The sequence below is a fragment of the Panthera uncia genome, chromosome F2 (genome assembly GCF_023721935.1).
Source record: "Panthera uncia isolate 11264 chromosome F2, Puncia_PCG_1.0, whole genome shotgun sequence".
In the NCBI taxonomy this organism is placed as follows: Eukaryota; Metazoa; Chordata; class Mammalia; order Carnivora; family Felidae; genus Panthera; species Panthera uncia.
The window spans coordinates 3,177,682-3,199,568 of NC_064812.1; the positions used below are offsets into that span (position 1 = coordinate 3,177,682).

The 21,887-nt window shown below is 48.3% G+C and overlaps 1 protein-coding gene across 4 annotated transcripts in view; it reads left to right on the forward strand.

The window, feature by feature from the left end:
• The window catches only part of AGO2 (argonaute RISC catalytic component 2), an 81,192-nt gene that overhangs the window by 19,920 nt on the left and 39,385 nt on the right, over nucleotides 1-21,887 (forward strand). For 2 of the 4 annotated variants that reach the window (XM_049633443.1, XM_049633446.1), the window contains exon 3: nucleotides 18,329-18,449. The exons of 1 other annotated variant lie outside the window; for it this stretch is intronic. In XM_049633443.1, coding sequence (XP_049489400.1) covers nucleotides 18,329-18,449 — 121 coding nt within the window. Of the gene's footprint in view, nucleotides 1-5,356; nucleotides 7,323-18,328; nucleotides 18,450-21,887 lie in introns of those variants that run through there. One more of the 4 variants, XM_049633444.1, reaches the window with a different exon arrangement.

Consider the following 21,887-nt stretch of genomic DNA (forward strand, 5'->3'; position numbering starts at 1 on the left):
CTCTCATCCCTCATCGGTCTCGACCGGCCGACGCGGGTCCCGGCGTTAAAGTAATCGACCCTTCCGTTCCGGCAGCTCCTTCCCCGGAGGTGTCCCTTGGCGTTTCCTTTTTGAAAAATGTTTTGTGTGTTTCCTTGTGTCTGGATACAGTTGTCAAGCGTGCTGCTCAGTGAGCTTTGACGAACGTGTGCGCGTGCCCGTTGCCTCCTGCCCTCTCCATCGATCCCAGCGCTAAGTAAGGCCAGTGCTCCGCGTCCCTTTGTGCTGTCCCTTTCTGCCCTGTGAGATCGTCTCACCCCACCTGCTCCCTAGACTCGGCCTGGTGTTTGTGGGACTGACCCGCACTGCCGTGTGTTAATAGCTTCTTATTTTTATCGCCGAGGAATATTGCGTGATTTCTTTATTCATTCTCCTGTCGGACGCTCGGGCTGTCTGGGCTTTGCCACGATGAACGTTGTTCTTCCAGTCTTTTGGGGACGTGCATTTTCGTTTCTCTGAGATGAATACCCGGGAGGGAAATTGCTGGATCCCAGCGTGGGTGTAGGCTGAGCTGCACGAGAGGCCGCCAGAGTGGTCGCACCGCCTCATTCTCCCGCGGGTGGCGTGGGGCCTGCGCGCCCCGTCCCGCTCAGCACGGGGGACGGCCAGGCTCCTGGAGTTTCGCGTTTCAGTCTCATGGTTTCTCTTTGGGGGTTTTAATTTCCATTTCCTGGTAACTAGTGAGTTGAGCACCTTTTCATGTGCCTATAACCGTAATTACATTATGTTTACACGTTATATAGTGTCACGTAGTGTTTCTAATAAAGTGTCTGTCGAAGCCTCTTCCCTGGCTTGTCTCTTTGTTCCTGATTTGTAGGAGTTTTTACTATATTTAAGGTCCAGGTCTGTATCGGGAGTGTTTTCCCCTGGTTTGTGGCTTGTCATTTCACTTTTTTTTTTTTTTTTTAAATATTTATTTTTGAGAGAGAACAGGAGAGAGAGAGAGCGAAGGAATAAGCAGGGGAGGGACAGAGAGAGACACACACACACAGAATCCTGGAGCAGGCTCCAGGTTCCAAGATGTCAGCACAGGGCCCAGCGTGGGGCTCAAACCCACAATGCATGAGATCATGACCTGAGCCAAAGTTGGGCACTTAACTGACCGAGCCCCCCGGGCGCCCCTGCTGATTCACTTTCTAAATGGTGTCTTTCAATGAGCAGAATTTTGTAAGTTTGTTGACATCCAATCTATAAAATTTTGAAAATGGTTACCATATTATGTGTTCTCTCCAAAAAATCTTTGCCTATCTGAAGGGTACAGGTACTCTTTTTTTTTTTTTTTTTTTTAAGCAGACAATTTGGGCTTGTTTTTTTATTTAGGCCTGTGATCCATCTTGGATTAATTTTTGTCTGTGGTGGGAGGTAAGGGTCTGTTGAGAAGACTTTTCTTTCACCATCGATTTACCTGGGCCCCCTTGAGGGGGAGGGTAAATCAATTGATTTTCAGTTGCTACCAGAAAGTTCCCTGGAATTTTTTTATCATGATCGCTTTGAAACTGTAGATAAATTTGGGGAAAGTGGATACTGTTGAATCTTCTGGTCCACACACATGGCTGTGTTTTCCATTCATTAGGTTTACTTTAATTTCTTGCAGAACTTACTCATACTTTTCATCATAGAGGTCTTCTGTTTTGTTTATTCTAAGTGTGCTGTGTTCTTTGATGTTACTACAAATTGTATTTTAAAATTGCATTGTCCACGAGGGAAGTTTCTCAGGAGGGAGTGACTGCTGACAAGTACGGGGTTTCTTTTTGGAGTCATGACAAATGTTCAAAACCTAGATTGTGGTGCTCTAAGGGAGACAAAAACCCTGTGAATATACTAAAACCATTTAATTGTGCACTTTCAAGATGTTAAAAAAAGTTTTTTTGTTACTTTTGAACAAAGATGGTTTTACTTTTTTCCAGTTTCTAAAGCATTTTATTTTTTACTTTATTGCGGTGGCTAAGAAATCCACTATAAATAATGATGAATGGATGTGGTGAAAACAGACATCCTTGTCTTGTTTCCACTCTTAAGGGGGAATCATTCATTCTCTCACCTGTAGTGTATTCTATTAGTCGCAGGATTTTCTTAGAGACCCTTTATCAGACCGAGGGAGTTCCCTCCCTGATTTGCTGAGAAGTATTCTCATCATTGGGTGTTGAATTCTGTCAAATGCTTTGTCTGCATCTCTTGGGATGATCATATAGTTTTTCTTCCTTTTTTCCTACCTCCTATTAATGAGGTGTATTAATTACATTGACTTTTTTTTTTTATGTTAGAGTGGCTGGATTTTCTCAGAGTTAAGATGCATTATTTTATATACATCGTTAGTCATGACTTATTATTTTTATATACTGCAGTACTTTGTTAGCATTTCGTTGTGAATTTTTGTGCCTCTGCTCCTGAGAGACATGTGTGTACTTTTCTTGTTAGGTTTGATAGCACGGGTATGTGGCATTGTGAAAAGCTGGGACATGTTCCCTCCTCCTGCCAAAACTCCCAAGACGAAAGATAGATTGGTATAATTTCCTTCTTAAATGTTCCACTGACTTTGTCATTGAAATCGTTTGGACCTGGAGTTTTCCTCGTACGGTTTAATTTCTTTATTAGGTACCAGGCTGTGCAGAATTTTCTCTGTGTGTCTGTTTTGGCAGTTTGCGTCTTTCAAGGCATCTGTCCATTTTCTGTAAGTTGTTGAATTTCCTGGTGCAACATGGTGCCTGTGTTCCTTTAATGTCTGTAGGACGTGTGGTGAGAGTCTTGTTCATTCCTGATATTTTATTTTTTTAACGTTTATTTTTGAGAGAGAGCATGCACGCGTGCGCACACACACACACGCACACACACAAGTAGGGGAGGGGCAGATAGAGAGGACGCAGGCTCCCGGCTCTGAGCTGCCAGCACAGAGCCCGACGCAGGGCTCAAACCCACGAAGTGCGAGATCATGACCTGAGCCGGTCAGACGCTTAACCGACTGAGCCACCCAGGCGCGCCTCATTCCTGATACTTTAAATTTGTCTTTTTTCTCTTTTACCTTGATCAACTTTGCTAGGGTTTGTCAATGATATTGATGTTTTCACAGAAACAGCTTTTTTACTTTGTTGATTTTTCTCTTTTGTTGAATCCACCCGTCTGTCCGTTTTCTTTTCTCTGATATTTATTATCCTTCTATTCATTTTGAGGTTAGATCATCAAATTTAAACCTTCCTTCTTTTCCAATCCATTTGTTTAAAGCTGTAAATGTCCCTCTGAGCCTGATTTTAGCTATAGCCCATGCGTTTTGATACATTGTCATTTTAATTCAAAATATTTTCCATTTTCTTGTGAATTCTCTAATCTGTGGGGTTTTGTTGTTTTTAGAGATGTGTTCAAATTTTAACTCTTTGGTGTTTTGTTTTGTTTTGTTTTGTTTTGTTTTGTTTTGTTTTTGGTACCTGTTGATATTGATTGCTAATTTAATTCCACAAACCATAACCATAAAGTTTAGAGGACATACTCTGTAAGATTTCAGCCTTTTGAACTCTGTTGGGACTTAGTTTATGGCTAAGTATGAGATTTATCTTGGTAAGTGTTACTCATCCGGTTGAAGAGAATGTGTGTCCTGTGGTTGGCGGGTGTGGGGATTTGAGTAGTAGGTGGCGTTGGTCTGTAGCGTCACGACAGTTCTTTATCTCCGTCCTCGTCGTGTTGTCCGAGTGTGGTGTGGGTTTTGTCTGTTTCTCCCTTTAGTACTGTTTTTGTTTGCTGTGTTTCAAAGCTCTGTTATTAGGGGTACACATTTTTATGATTTTTTGTCTCCTGTGATAAACTGAACCCTTTATCACTAGGAAGTGTTCTCTGTATTTTGTAATTCTGATTATTAATACAATCTCATGGCCATTCTTAAGCTTGCCGTTTAGCTGATGTACAACTTTGTACAAGCTTTTACACCCTCGGCCTGTGTGTGTACGTACTCCAAGCGTGTCCTCTGTAGATATCATATAATGGGGACTTCCTTTATTTCTTGATTTTATCGGGTATGTTACGTTTGCTTACATGTAACATAAATTTAAATTTAATTTTTTGTGGTTGCTATTTTTTTAAATTTCTATATCTGTGTTTTTTATGCTTTTATTTTAAATGTCTATTTATTTTGAGTGAGACTGGGGCAGGAGGGCAGAGAGAGAGAGAGAGAGAGCGAGCGAGTGCGAATGCCAGTCAGGCTCCACGTTGCCAGCATAAAGCGCCACGTGGAGCTCAACCTCCCAAATCGTGAGATCTTGACCTGAGCCGAAATCAAGAGTCGGACGCTTTAACTGCCTGAGCCACCCAGATGACTCCCCTGTGAGAATTTTATAGTAATATAATTCTACTTACTCCTCTGGCCTTTTGCTATTGTTGTCACGCATTTTACTTGTCTATCCATTATGAATTCCGTGGTGCAATGCTGCTCTTTTAAAGAAATTGGGAAAATGGTCTGTTCAGCCACAAATGAGCCTTACTTGGCTCTCTGTGGATCCGGGTTCTCGCCTGGCGTCGTTCCCTTCCAGCCTGAAGAATGCCCTTTAGCCCTTCCTGTTGTGCAGGTGGGCCCGTGATGAATTCTTCCAGCACCTTTTTGAGATCTACAAATGTGTTTATTTCCTCCTTACCTTTGAAGGATATTTTGCTGGAGGATATTGAATTCCAAATTGACATTCTTTTCCCGTAATACCTTAAAGTTGTCATCTTCGTTAAAGTTTTAATCTTCATTACTTCAGATGAAGTTTCAGTTTACTTTTCTTCTTGTACTTCTCCTGTACGTAATTTGTCATTTTTCCTCTGAATATTTTGTTTTAATTTTGCTTTTCAGCAGTTTGAGGTGCCTAATTGTGATTTTCTTTTTCTTTTTCCTTCTTGGTGTTTTCTGGATTTGAATGCTGATATCTTTCATGAAATTTGGGTGAAATGCTATCATTTCTTCAAATACTTTTTCTGCCCCATTTTCTTCTCTATAGGATTGCAGTTATGTGTATTCTAGGCCATTTTTATGTTGTCTCCCGATCATTGAGCCTGTGATTTAAAAAAAAAATCTTTTCCTCCTCTTTCTTCAATTCAGGTAACTTTATTGATGTCTTCAAGATCACTTTACCTCCCCCGCCCCTTTTGTAGCATCCAGTCTTCTGTATAATCGTCTAATGATAGTTTTTCAATTAGATAGTGTGCTTTTCAGTTTCAGCTTTTGCATTTGGTTCTTTTTCATAGTTTATATCCTTTGCTAAGTTTCCCCATCTGTTCACTCATTGTTCCCACCTTTTTCTTCATGACTTCTTGAATGTCCTTACAGTAATAGCATACGTATGAGCAGTCCTTGTCTGCTAATTACAACATATGGGTCATTTCGGGATCTGTTTCTGTTGACGGGTTTTACCTTAGATTACATATCACCTTTTTTGCTTATTTACACGCATAGTACGTTTTTGTTGCTGTTGAACATTACGTGTGTTACATTGAGGGAATCTGGCTTTTGCTCTCTTCTCTGGTACCCTGCCCACAAATCCCGACTTCTTCTGCAGTCCTAGACTGTCCTCCCTGTCTCCTCGGTGCAACAAGATTATCCTCTCTGCTGCACCTTCCTCCCGTGTTGTGGTTTGTAAACCGCTCGCAGGCGGAGTGGATGTGTGGCTTACCTCACGCGTTTCCCTTCCCTCAATAATCACGGTCTCAAACTGCCTCTTTTTCAATGCCGGAAATAGCCGTCTTGTTTTTCTCTAGTTCTGTAGTTGTTGAGGGTAGAAGGATAAGTTCAATACCAATTACTTTGTCAGGATCAGAGATCAGATTCTCAGCTGCAGTTTAAGAACTTAAATTGGCTTCCCAGTTTGTGATAGTGCCCTCTAAAGTGCTCTTTGCTGTAATGTTTGTTTTTTTTTTTTCCCCTGATTACAAACTTTGTAAGAGAAAGAATATTTGGGGGTTCAGTTCCCTTATCTATAAAACCAAACAGTCGGATTTGCTCACTGTGACCGATACACATTGGTCCAGGCTCTTTAGAGGGTTATTGGGTGTGAATATTAGAATAAAAATAGTATATACCTTCTGACCCACCAATTCTACTTCTAAGTATTTATCCCAAGAAGGTATGGCTCCAAAGAGACGGTACTCGACGGTCATCTAAGATCCTTTAAAATATGTGCTTACTAAAAAACGTGTTTCCGAACAAAAACATTGGGCACGGCTGGCTTAAACACCTTTCTTTTTTTACTGGAAGTGTCTTCTGTGCTCTGAGACTCTCCCTGAGTGGGTTTGTGCGTCGTTGACTTTCCTGGAGACAAACACGTGTGTGGATCAGTGATGTGAACGCACTCTGGGAGGTGGAACACGGAGGCGTGAGCAACCACGCACATTTCTGGGCTTTTTATTCATGTGGTGGCGTTTGGGCTCTTAGGTGATGAACCGCATTGTACAGGACGTTTCCTTTCATGAAGGAGGCATGACTAAGACGTTGTCATCTGGCAGCAGGAAAAGGCTGCTGGTGATTGAAACGCGATGTCTTTGACTGCACTGCTACATTCTTGGAGTTACGTCCACAAGGTTCTAAAGTTACCCAGTATTTGGAAATTCCCTCGAGTCACACAAGTAGGTAATAAAGGTGGGGCGCGGACTGCATTTTCGTGGCCAAGGCCAGCCCACTTACCGGCATGCCTTGCTTCCCCCTGGCTTGGGGGCCAGCCTGAGCCTCGCTGCCTACTTAAATGTGTGAGCCTTCAGAATTCTCTATTTCGCTCTTCCTTCTGGTGGACTGTGGCTAAGGTCCAATCCCAAGATTGTTATCAACCAGAATCGCACAGGAAGAAGTTGGGTGTAAAGTTCTGGTTCTGCCAAAACCCACGTGCTGACACCTTCACTTAATCCGTCCTTCTTCCAGCCTTGCTTCCAGCATGACCAGCCAGCATTTATGAAGCCTCCAGTCGTGAGGCAGGTACTGTGGCACCGGGAGTGCGGGGTGGGCAGGCTAGACCCCGTCCGTGTCCCTCGTGGGGAAGAGTCCAGCCGGCGGCCTCTAGGACCCCAGGCGTGTGCTGCCGGAGGGAAGCTCGGGGCGGAGCAGGAAGGCGGCAGACGAGCGCGGAGCTCAGCCTGTGGTCTGACTGTGAAGACGGTCTTCACAGCCTGTTCTTCCTTCCACACGGCTGTCTCTGGGCAGCAGGGACCAGGTCTTAACTCTGAGTTCTTAAAACTCCGTGTAGTGCATGTGGTAGATGTTTAGGAGGTTCAGCCCGAAGCCCTGTGCGAGGCTGAGTGAAACGTGCCGTCCGTCTGTGTTGCGATGAGTCACAGTGAGTCCTGGCCTCGTGTGCCCTCCGTGTCTGGCCATCCCATCCCCCGCTGTTCACTGAGTGGCTGCTGTAGGAGGGATTGAGTATAAGGCAAGGTACCTCTTCCCCAGAGGCTTCCAGTATCATTGTGGGTACAGAGATGGTCACCCAGGATGGTCGGAGTGCGGCGCTGGTCTGGTTGCGTGGGCCTTGCTGCCTGGAAGCCTTCCCAGGGGGTCAAAATCGGCAGCATTCTGCTCAGTAGCCCAGGACGGACTATAGAAAGAAGGTGTGTTCCTTGTCTTCTGACTGTCCTTTCCTTCTGTTTCCCTTGGGCTCTGTTATGTGGCCCTGGGAGGACACTGCAGAAGTGATCACTGTGTGGGGCGTGTGTGTGTGTGTGTGTGTGTGTGTGTGTGTGTGCGCGCACGCGCGCGCCCGTACGCACGCAAGTGGTGGGAGGGTGGGGCGGTGCAGCATGACTGTGTCATTTGCAGCCTGCTGTTTGCTTCGGGCACTGTCCACTGGAGGGGCTGAAGGTTGGTCCAGACTTTTTGGAATGTGGTTTGGTGTATATGTTAAAATAGTATGTATATTTTCTACTACTTTTTCTTTTTTTTTTAAGTTTATTTATTTTGAGAGAGAGCACAAGTGGGAGAGGGGTAGAGAGAAAGGGAGAGAGAGAGAATCCCAAGTAGGCTCCACGCTGTTAGTGCAGAGCCTGATGTGGGGCTCAAACTCATGAACTGAAACCAAGAGTCAGATGCTTAACCAACTGAGCCACCCAGGCCCCCCTGTATACCCTTCACTTCTAAGTATTTATCCCAAAGAGAGGTGTACAAGGATGTCTAATATTGTGATGGAAAAAAAACCAAACCATCTACATGTCAGTAGGGATGGAACCATGGACACGTCAGTAGGGATGGAACCATGGACACGTCAGTCAGTAGTGATGGTTAAGTAAACATCCTGTGCGGTTCAGTGCAACTGTGGACAACAGTGCAATGGAGTTTCACATGTGAACGTGCAGTCTGGAAACATAGACAACTAGGTCATAAGTGGCTTGTTAATACGACTTTATGTTATGAGACACGGTAACGTCTCTATTTCTAGACTTGATGGCCACTTTGTATGTAGTGACAAGGCAAGGTCTCAAAGGCACCTAGTGGGAAGACAGCAAACTCCAGAAGGGTCTGTTTGATGCCATATGTTTGAAAAATAATGATACACTGTATTTCTTTTTATGTACCTACATATTTATGTAAATGCATGGGTTTGAAAAAGGATAAAGTTGCTTCGGAGAGGAGGATTGGGATGCGGAGGTAGTCTGGGCAGACTTCCAGCATGATCCATATTCGAAATTGGCAGTGCTGACGTGGTCATGCAAAACTTGTGTCGCTCGAGATGAACAAAGGAACGCATTGTTTTTTTAAAGAGAAAACTTGCCCATGGGGCACCTGGGTGGCTCAGTTGGTTAAGCACCCAACTTCTGCTCGGGCCACGATCTCACAGTTCATGAGGTCGAGCCCCGCGTCGGGCTCTCTGCTGTCAGTCAGCCCAGAACCTGCCTCAGATCCCCTGCCCCCTCCCCTGCTTGTTCTCTCTCTCTCTCTCTGTCTCTCTCTCTCTCACACACACACACACACACACACACAGAATAAATAAATTTAAAAAGAGAGAGAGAGAAAAAATTTGCCCAGAATTATGGCAAAAGGGCACTCCAAGAAAACAGGTGTGTGCCAGCCTGTCTGGATCAGCAAACAGCTTCAAACCTTGCTGTTGCCAGCTGGCAGCATGTGGCTTTGTGCCTCTGTGTCCTGTGCGTGAGAGGAGAGGACGGTGCTGACCTCCGAGGCTGCTGTGGGGGCTGAGCGAGTTGTACGTGTGAAGGGCCTGCTGGAGGCTAAGCGCTGGCATCTTTACGCCCAGTGTGTGGACCCTCCGTGTGGTTCGAGCCTGTGGAACGAGCACAGAGAGCCTTCGGGGGCTGCGGCCTTTTGAGCTTACGTTCAGCGAAGGTGTTTGTCCAGGGAGCCAAAGGCCCGTAGTCCAGGAACTTTGCTTTCAGTGAGACTTGGCGGAAAGGAGGAGCTAAACACGGGGACCCGACAGGTCACATGCCCCCGGCTAGCTCCTCAGCAGTTCAGCAGTTGCTGAGGAGCCTCGAGTCAGGTGTAGTCCCCAGGGCTCGATGGAGGGGTGTGGCGGGGAGAGTGGAGAAGGGGTGCGGGCCTTCCCCTGAGGAATAAGAAGTTCTGGAGACGCACGCTGGTGACGGTTGGACAGCGGCGTGAGTGTACGTGGCACCACTGAAACGTACGTGTAAAAATGATGGAAAGGGTGAATTTTATGTCGCTGTGTTTCGCCACCATTAAAACAGAGAGAGACCAAGAAACAGGAAGGAAGGAAGGTCAGTCAGTCACCGGCCAGTCCCCGGGCGTCGGTCAGTGTTCATGAAGGGAAGGGACCTCGTGTTTTACGGTCAGTGGCCGGGCTGTCATAAAAATTACGGGGGGGGATTCCTTGGGTTTGGCACCAGATGATGCGAGGTGACGGCACCTCCTTTCCCAAGAGAGTCAGCGTCTGAGGCCTGGGAGCAGAACGTGGGTGGTATCGGGTGCCTTCTCTCAGCCCCTGCGGTGGCCAGGGTTCCGTAGGACCAGTCACCCGAGCCGGGTCGCTTTGTAGCACCTTGGGGTGATCCCGACTCGTGATGACCGAGCCCCAGCGGTGTGCCGAGTTCTGCCAGGGGCTGGATGCTGCTGGGAGCGTGGGATGTGACTCCTGGCACCGAAGAGCCCACTGTGTGGTACCTGAGTGGAATCGTCGTGGCGACGATTGGGTTGGGTTCAGCCTCGGGCAGCAAGCGTTGGTAGAGACCAACGTTTCAAGGGCCAAGGGCACGGCTTCGCTGCTCTCAACACTACACACCTGGTCGCCTCAGCACAGGTGTCTGAGGAGCGTGCCCTGTTCTCTTTTCTGCCGCTTCTGTCGTAGGAGAAACGTCTGCGTGCCCACGCGTCTTTTTTCTAGGCTCCTCACGCTGTTCCGGGGTCTGCTTGCCCTTCCTTCACCATAGCACCGTCCCCGTCGCTGTAACCCTCACGCGTCCACCTCGTTCCTGCTCAGAGTGTACTAGCTGGCCTCTGTGCCCACACTCCCAAGTCCATGTGAGACATTAGTCAGGGGCACCTGGGTGGCTCAATCGGTCGAGTGTCGGACTTTGGCTCGGGTCACGATCTCGCGGTTCGTGCGTTTGAGCCCCACGTCCCGCCTGCTGCTGTCACCCTGTCGGCACAGAGCCCGCTTTGAATCTTCTGTTCCCCTCTCTCTCTGCACCCCCCCCCTTACGCATGCTCTCTCTCAAAGAAATAAATAAAACATTAAAAAAAAAAAAGAAATTAGCCAATCAAATTCCATCAAATAAATCCCTCTGGATTTTTCTTGGGATTGAAGGAGTGGTTTTGTTTGGAGAGAATCGAATATTCCAGTCCATGATAATGGTATGTTAGTTGATTTATTTTGTTTTGTTTTGTTTAAACACTTCTGGTATTTCCAGTTCCCAAATAGAAGATTTGTGTGTGCCACTTGGAACTAGTTGTCCCCTGTACCTCATTCCGCTCACCCTGTGGGTAAATCCATCCCTCGTTGGGACATAAGTGACCACACCACAGCCCCACATGCTCTTGTCCCATCTCAGTGCAGAGAGGGACAGCAGGGGTGGTACTTTCCTTGTGGAAGGGGGGAAAAGGGGAAGGGGGAGGCTGATAGGCAGGGTGGCCACTGATTCTGGAAACATGCATGAGTACATAGCAAACGATGTCTTCATATCATGTGGCATTATACGGTACGATCATTTAAATCTGTGTTTCCAAACATGACCATCCTGTGTAGCCGAGTAACTCAGGAGGTCCTCTGCTGTCACAGAAACTCATAGGAGAAGAAAAAGTGTAACTCCATAAATGCAGTTGCCAGAAACCAAAGCTTTGTGGCACATCTGTGTTTTATAGAGAGGTCGAGAGGGTGGGGCAGCTGATAACACCTGTGTGTGGGGGTTCGTACCCCTTCCCCTCATGACACTCATGCGTGAGACTGGGCTTCCTGGTCTCTTTGACGATTGATTTTGCCCACAAGCTCCTCCCCTCCGTCCCCACTCCCCCCGAGAGGATGGACAAATGAACGAGTGAGTGAGTGAACAAATAAAGACTTAGTAATAAGTCAGTCAGAAAAGGACAGCATGTTTTTGTTCATATGTGGAATTTGAGAAACTTAACAGCAGACCATGGAGGAAGGGAAGGAAAAATAAGTTACAGAGAGGGAGGCAAACCATAAGAGACTCTTGGATGCTGAGAACAAACTGAGGGTTGATGGGGGGACAGGGGAGAGCGGGTGATGGGCATTGAGGAGGTTGGGATGAGCGCTGGGTGTTGTGTGTAAGCGATGAACCATGGGAATCTACCCCAAAACCAAGAATACACTGTATGTTAGCCAACCTGACAATAAATTATTTAAAAAACAAAAGAAGCCTTCGTACCAGGGGAATGTGTGCATTTGTGTGCATTTCTGGAGAATCTGCTATGTGCTGGGCCCTGGACACAGATAAAAGGGCAAGGACTCTTTGTGAGGCATACAGTGTTTTTCTGCAGGTTCGTCTGGATTTTCAACAAATACAGCCCTAATGTCCACCAATAATGGCAGTTTTTTTCATCTTTACGATCCTTCTCCCTTTTTTACCCTACATGGTGACCATGGCCTACAGCCCAGCACTGAGCAGAAGCGGCCAAAGCAACATCTTTGTTTTATTGTGAATCCCAGAAGGAGATCTCTCCCCAATGAAGGACATTTCCATCTGTTCCCTGGTTTGCTAATTAAAAAAAAAAAAAAAAAATTGTGAATGGATGTTGAATTTTAGTAAATGCTTTCTCCTACATCTTTGAGATAATCCTAATTTAAATTTTTTTTTTACATTTGATTTTTAAAATATAAGTTTATTGAGATATAATTATGTACAACAAAATGCATCCATTTTTAGTTAATGAGCTTTAAAAAAACATACATCCACATAACAAGGACCTCAGTAGAGGTGTGGGACATCCTGACTGCCCCAGAGCTCTTTCCTGCTCCTTCACAGCTAGTCCCCTGTCCCCTGCCCCCGGACAGCCTCTGAAGTGCCTTCTGCTAATGCGGATTCCTTTTTGCCTGTTAGAGAGTCTCATGTGAATGGAATCATACAGCATACACGGTTTTGTGCCTGGCCTCTGTCCTGAGCATGTTTCTAAGACGCGGCTGTCATGTTGCGGGTACTAGTAATCCACACAGTGGGATAAGTGCCCCGTTAGAAATTTGTGCCCTTATCTGTCTGGTCACCCAGTTGACAGACATAGTTCTTTCCAGTTCAGGACTGTTCTAAACCTTTGCGTGCAAGCATTGATGTGTCATTACTGGGTATTATTAGACGGCGTGGTAAATACACACTGACATTTATAAGAACCTCCCCACCCCCGCCCCCGGAACTGTACTTTCCCAGCAGCTGTGTGTGAGACTGTCACCCTTCCTCCGCCTGGTCCTGCTCAGTCATCATTTTAGCCCTAGCTGTTGGGTATGTGGTGGTGTCTCTTTGTGGGTTTGTTGGCATTTTCCTCCTGACTAATGAGGAGCACCCTTTCCTGTGCTTATTGGCCGTTTGAGTAGCTCCTTTGCCAGTGTGTCTGTTCTTGTCTTTTACCCATTGTTTAAAGTTGGCCTCTTTGTCTTACGGAGTTAAGAGAATTTTTAAAATATATCATGCATGCATGTCCTCTGTCAGATACGTGTTTGTATTTCTCAAATATTTACTCCCATCCCCGTGTCTTGCCTTTTCCTTTTCATAATGGTATCTTTTAAAGAGTAAAAGTTTTAATTTTTTTAAAATATTTATTTTTGAGAGAGAGAGAGTAGGGGAGGGGCAGAGAGAGAGGGAGACACAGAATCTGAAGGAGGCTCCACGCTCTGAGCTGTCATCACAGAGCTGGACATGGGGTTTGTGACCTGAGCCAAAATCGAACGCTCAACCGACTGATCCATCCAGGCGTCCCAAAGGTTTTTAATTTTGATGATGTTTTTCAATTTATTAATTTTTATTTTGGTGTTCATACTGTTCGTGTTCTAAATCCTTCTCTTTTCTAAGGTTCATTAAAGATTTTTCTCTTATGTTTTCTTCCAGAAGTTTTACAGCTGTAAATTCTACTTGATGTCTATAATATGTTTTGTGTTGGTTACTTTTGTCAGATTAAATCCAACCTTTCATTCCTGGTATCTGGCCAATGTTGACACAGTGTCTTTTTTTTTTTTGTATATATATACATATATATATATATATATATATATACATACTTTTTTAATTTATTTTTTTAATTTAAATCCAAGTTAGAAATCATAGTGTAACAATGATTTCAGGAATAGAGTTTAGTGATTCATCACTTACATATGACACCCAGTGCTCATCCCAACAAGTGCCCTCCTTAATGCCCATCACTCATTTAGCCCATCCCCCCACCCAACACCCTGCCTGCAACCCTCAGTTTGTTCTCTGTATTTAAGAGTCTTTTATGGTTTGTCTTCCTCTGTTTTTATCTTAGTTTTGCTTCCTTTCCCCTATGTTCATCTGTTTTGTTTTGTAAATTCCACATATGACTGAAATCATATTGTATTTGTCTTTCTCTGACTTATTTCGCTTAGCATAATGCACCCTAGTTCCACCCATGTTGTTGCAGATGGAAAGAATTCATCCTTTTTTAATCAAGGAGTGGTATTCCATTGTGTATATGTACCATATCTTCTTTATCAGCTCATCAGCTGGTGGACATTGGGGCTCTTCCCATAATTTGGCTGTTGTCCATAGTGCGGCTACAAACGTGGGGGTGCATGTGCCCCTTCGAAACAGCACCCCTGTATCCCCTGGATAATACCTAGTAGTGCCATTGCTGGGTCGTAGGGTGGTTCTATTTTTAATTTTGTGAGGAACCTCCATACTGTTTTCCAGAGTGGCTGCACCAGTTTGCATTCCCACCCGCAGTGCAAAAGGGTTCCACTGTCTCCACATCCTCACCAATACCTGTTGTTTCCTGAGTTGTTAATGTTACCATTCTGACAGGTGTGAGGTGGTATCTCATTGTGGGTTTGGTTTGTGTTTCCCTGATGATGAGTGATGGTTGAGCATTTTTTTCACGTGTCTGTTAGCCAGCTGGAGGTCTTCTTTGGAGATGTGTCTGTTCGTGTCTTTTGCCCATTTCTTCACTGGATTATTTGTTTTTTGGGTGTTGAGTTTGATAAGTTCTTTAAATAGATTTTAAATACTAATCCTTTATCTGATATGCCATTTGCAAATATCTTCTCCCATTCCATGGGTTGCCTTTTAAAAGTTTTGCTGATTGCTTCCTTGGCTGTGCAGAAGCTTTTTATCTTGATGAGGTCCCAATAGTTCATTTTTGCTTTTGTTTCCCTTGCCTCTGGAGACATGACGAGTAAGAAGTTGCTGCAGCTGAGGGGCGCCTGGGTGGCTCAGTCGGTTAAGCGTCCCACTTCGGCTCAGGTCATGATCTCGCACCTCATAGGTTCGAGTGCCGCATTGGGGTCTGTGCTGTCAGCTCATAGCTTGGAGCCTGCTTTGGATTCTGTCCCTCTCTCTCTGCCCCTCCCCCACTTGCTCGTTCTCTCTCTCTCTCTCTCTCTCTCTCAAAAATAAAAATAAGCCCTGGGGCGCCTGGGTGGCTCAGTCGGTTAAGCGTCTGACTTCAGCTCAGGTCATGATCTCGCGGTCCGTGAGTTCGAGCCCCGCGTCGGGCTCTGGGCTGATGACTCAGAGCCTGGAGCCTGCTTCCGATTCTGTGTCTCCCTCTCTCTCTGCCCCTCCCCCGTTCATGCTCTGTCTCTCTCTGTCTCAAAAATAAACATTAAAAAAAAAAAAACTAAAAAAAAAAAAAAAAAAATAAGCCTTAAAAAAAAAAAAAAAGTTGCTGCACCAAGGCCAAAGAGGTTGTTGCCTGTTTTCTACGATTTTGATGGCTTCTGTCTTATGTTTAGTCTTTCATCGCTTTTGAGGTTATTTTTGTGTCTGGTGTAAGAAAGTGGTCCAGGCTCATTCTTCTGCATGTCGCTGTCCAGTTTTCCCAGCACCATTTGCTGAAGAGACTGTCTTTTTTCCGTGGAATATTCTTAACCTGCTTTGTTGAAGATTAGTTGGCCATACGTTTGTGGGTTCCTTTCTGGGTTCTCTATTCTGTTCCATTGATCTATGTATCTGTTTTTGTGCCAGTACCGGACTATCTTGACGATTACAGCTTTGTAATACAGCTTGAAGTCTGGAATTATGATGCCTCCAGCTTTGGTTTTCCACGATGTCTTATTTTTAATGTGTTGCTGGACTCAGTTTGTTGATACAGTTGGCCCTTGCACAACACAGTTTGAACTGCACATATCCACTTATATGTGAATTTTTTTCAATAAAGACAGTTCTGAAAGTAAATAGGTTTTCTTTTCCTCATGATTTTCTTAATAACATTTTCTTTTCCTTAGCTTACTTTATTGTAAGAATATAGTATGTAATACATATAACATACAAATTTGTGTTTATCAACTCTGATACCAGTTAAGCATTGGTCAGTAGTAGTCTATTAGGAGTTACATTTTGCAGGGCACCTCGGTGGCTCAGTCGGTTAAGTGTCCGACTTCGGCCCAGGTCATGATCTCACGGTTCGTGAGTTCGAGCCCCGCGTCGGGTTCTGTGCTGACAGGTCAGAGCCCGGACCCTGCTGAGTTACATCTTGGGAGTGTCTAAAGTTTTGTGGGGGGGGTGGAGTTTGACTGGAGGTGTGTGCACCCCTAACCCTTGTGTGGGTCAAGGGTCAACTGTACTTTGCTTCTTCATCCATGTTTATAAGTGAGACGGGCTGTTGATCACCTTGTTGGGTTTTGAGGTAAACGTTTTGCCAGCCTCATAGAATGAGTTGGGAGCCTGTGTCCTCTTAATTCTGTTCACGATAATTTTGAATTCAGTTGGGTGATTTGTTCTTTGGATGTGGGTGGAACTGCCCAGGGGAGCCATCTAGACCTTGAGTGGGCAGTGACATCTTGACCAAGAAGATGAGGATTTTGACGCTTGGAGAGCGGTGGTCTGGAGATGGCCTGTCTCCGGGGGCCCAGAGCAGAGTGTGGAGACCCAGGAGAGACCGTGCCCTGGCTGCTGGTCAGGAACGGCAGACTTGGAGGTCAGAGGCGCCCTGGTTGTTGCCGGGGCCTTGCACCTGCCTGGGCTGTGATCTCCCTCTGTGTCAGAGGCCTGGTGATTCTCTGTGGGGCCATCAAACGAAATGTTGCCCAGAGGCTCTGTTTGCGCCGAAACCCCCCCCCCCCCCACCCTGGGCAGTGGGTATTTGGGCAGGATCGGCTGGATCCCTAGAGACTTCTCTGCCATGATCAGCACAGCTGAAGGTCAACTGGGCAAAGCCAGTTTGAATAAGGCAAGTCTTCTTAGGCCAGCTGTCCTCATTTTCTGGAAAAGGAATGGAATGAATTTCTGATTCTTGCTTCCTGAAGGATGACCAAGGCTTTGCCCCAGAGAAGCACCCTTAGAACCAAGCAGAGCTCAGCTCTCCCTTGCCGGGGGCAGTCTCTAAAATGTCCTCTCCCTCCCCTCTTGCCACAGTGCATTTCTCCCTGTCTGCCACATCCCATGAGCTGCTATTTCCTGACAATGACTGAGATTTGGAGCATGCTTCCCTTACGAGGACCTTCGGGGGCCAGGCAGGCATCAGGGCCTTTCCTATCTGTACTTTATTAGGCATGGTGTGTGAGAAAAGTCCAGTATTTGGTGAGCTGAATTGAAATGCTGACCGATGGCTCAGTCGGTCGAGCGGCCGACTTCAGCTCAGGTCATGATCTCATGGCTAGTGAGTTCGAGCCCCGCGTCGGGCTCTGTGCTGACAGCTCGGAGCCTGGAGGCCGCTTCGGAATCTGTGTCTGCCTCGCTCTCTGCCCCTCCCCTGCTCACGCTCTGTCTCTTTCTCTCAAAAATAAATAAACGTTTAAAAAAACAATGCTAGTCGAGAGGTGCTGAGTGGGGCTCTCTTGAACAAACACGCGGAGAGGGTGGGCGGGCACTGCTTTGCCTGAGTCTTGAGCCAGCGGGATGGCTCGGCTGTCTCTGGCCGTCCAGGGTGTTTCTGCACACCTCTCGGCCAGTAGCGCAGTGAGGAGGGAGGGCCACGGGACCACTCGGCGCTTACGGGGCACTGCCACGGGACGGTCTCTCTGTGTCCGCTGGGATTCTGGTGCCGTCATGCCGGGGAGCACGCGGCAGCAGCATCTGAGGGGCTTAAAACAACACACATCCTGTTTGATGCTCATGGCCCTTCAGGTCATTTGTCCCTGCTGGGTTAGGTTAGACTTTGGCTTTGAGTCGAACGTAGGGTCTTCGTTGTGGACCCCGGACTGAAGGGGCATCAGCAGGGGTGCATACTTACAGCAGATCACGGGAGCGCGTGAGGCCGAGCCAATCACACAGACCCCCCTGGAAGCCTGTGCTTGGAGCAGACCCTTTGCCTTTCCGGTGACCAAAGCAAGGTCACGGCCAGGCCAGCACCCAGTGTCAGCCGGGCCGGGGTCATGCCGTGCTCTGCGGGGAGGCCTGCAGAGTCCTGCAGTGACACGCGTGGTGTCCGATCCTACAGCTTTGGGAACAGGAATCCCGCCCACGCTGGTCCTGTCTTCAGCGCCTCCAGGAGGTTCTGGATGTGTCTGTTGTCTGCTCTGTGTTGCGTGCACAGTGCCTGGCATGGAGAGAGTTCTCCCGTGTTTGAGTGGCCAAACGAATGAGCAGAAACCCAGTGAAGGTTCTGGTTTGATTGTTTATGGAAGAAAGCTGAAAGTCGTATTACTAGAAGGAGCCATAGGTTGTACAAAATCGCTTATAAACCAGTGTTAGAAGAATGTCGTCTTTCCATTCATTTCTCAGATTTTATTGACCTTTTGCTTGAATTGTCTTGTTTCAGGGAAATAGTGGAACATATGGTCCAGCACTTTAAAACACAGATCTTTGGGGATCGGAAACCAGTGTTTGATGGAAGAAAGAATCTCTACACAGCGATGCCCCTCCCAATCGGGAGGGATAAGGTGAGCGCACAGGGGTGCGTTGGGGTCAAGCAGGGTGCAGTGAAGGCAAAGGCAAACCTGTCGTCACGTGCTAAGTCACCCGGGAGAGAAAGCTGCGGTCGGCTCTACGCTTCGTCCTGCGGCCACAAAGGCCGCTTTCCGTGTGTTGTGCCTTCAGTGTTAGAGGGCTCAGTTGGCTCGGGTCAGAGACAGGAGCTCAGAGCTTCTTGGAACGAGCCTTTTAAATGTAAAACACACATGCCACAGACTGTCAGACAGGAGCCCGGGTAGTAAAAGCCCTTTGGAAAAGTATGTTTGCAGAGGTGAAGGCGCGTGTGACGGTGGCCGTGAGGCACAGCCGATTTCTGGCTGAAATAATGATCGTCGACTAATTAACCAACCCTGGTTGTTTCAAACTGTCGCCTTTGATGATTGCTTTTGTCCTTATCATGGCTTTGCTTCAAGAGGGCTACAGCTTCTGCCTAGATGTTGTCACTTCTTGGCATTTCTTCCAACAGATGGGCTGATCCGGGATGGTAACGGGTCCTGTTTATTAGAAGAGCAAAGACTCAGCTCAGGAATAATCTTCACATGAACCTTAAAGACAAAAAAAAGCACAACAAAGAAACTAGTAACTTAACAGCTGGTCTAGTGCGTGCAGTAAACTCAATTCCCGTCGAGAATGACCTGACCAGTTAGCTTCGTGAGCCCCGGGGCCCCGGGAGGAAGGCAGCTCGGTGCCTACGGAGTCTCACGCTGCTGGCCACTGAGCTGCACGTTCTCCAAAGGCATCAAGTGTTCTTGCTTTTGTGTTTTTTGATCGTCTCAACGTGACTAAGCTCCTTGCGCTGGTCTCAGTTGCCAGGAGACCGGGTGGTCTCAGCTCCCAGCAGCGTGGCTCCGAGTTGCAGTGCTCTGATAACGGTAGAGGACGTTGTGGCCAAGGGAAGGCTGGGTGCTGATAAGAGCTCCGTACCCACTGGTCTCCAGGGGGCCCCGAGATAACGGCGGTGCCCGGCGGGACATTGCAGGGCTGGGCGCAGGGCGATTGACACGGGCGTTCTGAATTTGAGGGAGTCCCGGGGCCGAATGCCTGTGCCCCGAGTGGGATCGTGCCTTACAGATAAGCATGCTGGCGCATACGCTGTGTATTGATTGTGAAGCGTTATGTTGAATGTGCGTGTTTGGTTTTGTGTAAAGTTGTACAGGAAAAAAGCATAAGGAGTTTGTTCGCAGTTTATCTGTGCATATTTCTAAGTAGACGCTAGGCGGGGCATAGGAATAATTTTCCTTGGGAAGGGGTGAGGGGAGTTGATCCAGTGTTCCCATGCGAAGCTTGTCTGTTGTGGAAGTTAACAGGCTGTCTGGGGTGGAAACAGATCTGGGCCGAGTCCTTGCCGTGCCCTCTGCTGCGGTGTGGGACCTTGGGTAAGCCCGCCCACCTGGCCAGGCCCCAGGTGCTTCCATAAAGGGGGGAGGTGTAGAAGCCACCTCCCGGGGTCCTGGTGACAGCCGAAGGGATCCACCCTGAAGAGTGCGTCCCCTGGTGGCCTGCTGCCTGTGCCCCGGACGCAGTTTCGGGGGGCAGGAGGGCGTCTGCATTTCTAAGGAGCACTTCTAGGTCCCAGATCCTACTTCGAGCTGTCCTGTTTGAACGTACGAAATTGCGGCGCCTGGGACGTGGCACACGCCTGGCAGACGTGGACGGCTGTGGTTGGTGGTCTCAGAGGTCTGCGTGGCCCCCCACCCCGTGCACACTGTCCCCCCCCCCCCCCCCCCCCCCCCCCCGTACCTGGCAGGCGCTCAGTGTCTGTGGACGAACGTAGAGAGCCCCACCCCCACCCCCCAGCCACCCCTTCCAGCCGTTAGGTTTCTATCAAGTGGTCGCGATATGCAGACTTTCATCTCTTCTGTTGGGGAGCCGACACGATGTGGCCGCTTTTCTGCTCCTCTGTCCTTTCACCTTGTGTAGCAAAGCGTCTCTTGTTTTCTCTTACATTTGCTTTTTTCTGCGAAATGCCTTCCTTGTGTCGTGGGCACCTGTGTAGTAAGAGAGAGGATCCCGTGTCTGCCAGCGGCTGGACGGGGCCGGCGGGCGGCTCTCGTCCCCCTCCGCACACACTACGTGGCCCGTGGCCCTTCCTCGGGAAGGCTGCTCTCGTCACTTACCCTTCCTCCGTCCTGCCGAAAGAGCCTGCCCTCCTCACCCTCGGCCCTGTGTGGAAGGGGAGGCGCCCTGACTGGGGCCCAGAGGCCCTGTGCCCTGGGCCAGGCCCTCACGTTTCACAGCAGGTGGCGGAGCTCAGAGGACTTGCATTTAACTCCCGGGCTCTCTCTGCGAGATCAGAACATGCGTCATGTTGGGTTCCTGGCGCTGGGCCCGGCCTTGGGTCCTCTCTTTGGGTCTTCAGCTTCTTGTAGCGACAGGGTCTGTCTGTTCAGGGACGGCACTGGCACCTCTTTCCTGGAAGCAAGTGTCCTGTCAGGCCAGGGGTACAACTTGAAAGGGACGCAGACCCTGCACAAAATGCCTGGCGCTCCTGCCTCATCACCCCTGTGCCCGGGCAAGCCCGGGCCGTGAGCTGCTGACCTGGCCTGACAGGAAAAGGTGTTGGGGGTTCCCGGCGGGGCAGCGAAGCTTCCGGTCAGCAGGCTTGCGGGAGGCCGGGGGGTGGGGAGCCATCCTTCAGGGCCCTTCCTAGGGCAGCACATGGGGGAGGGATCCCCTTGGCCTCGTCTGCTCTTGGGGGCGACTCCGCTGCCTCTCGGCACCGAGGGGCCCTCCAGTAGAGACACAGCACGTGTCACAGGGCCTTGAACCCAGCTGGCCTGGCTCAGACCTGATACCTGACAGACCAGCCACTTACACCTGCTGGTCCCACCCGAGGACGGTGACTGAATTCCCAACCGCCCTCGTGCATGTGCTAGGAAGGACTGTGGGTTTTGTCCAAAGTAATTTGGAGGGACGACAGTTTGCCTTTTGAGAAGATGGGTTGCTGTACATTCGCAGGAGGCCCCTGGACGCATCTAACACGAGATGGGACCCGCCTATCCCCTTCTGGGAGGAGCGAGGCCTGGAGCTTGGGCACTGGCTGCACCTGGCTCAGTGCACAACCCGCCCCACGTGGCCTCGACTGCACGACAGCCCAGTCTTAGAAAAGAAAACCTGGTCGAAACACACCTGCTTCCTTTGTCCACAGTCTCTCTGTGTTCCTCACGGTGCCGCTGTCCCTTCCTCTGTTTCCTGGCCGTGCAGACACCAAAACGGAGCCCCCCGGTTGCCGCTCTGAGGAGGGAGTTGAGCGTGTGCCTTTGCCCTGTCTGGAGACCCTGAGTTTCACAGCTGGCTCCCCACCCCCAGGCCTGGGTTGTGCCCCTCTGCTGCTGCTTCAGGTGTCGGTGCTCAGAAGACGGTGGTAGCGTTCCAACAGTTGTAGCTGTGTCACAGGCAGCTTTTTA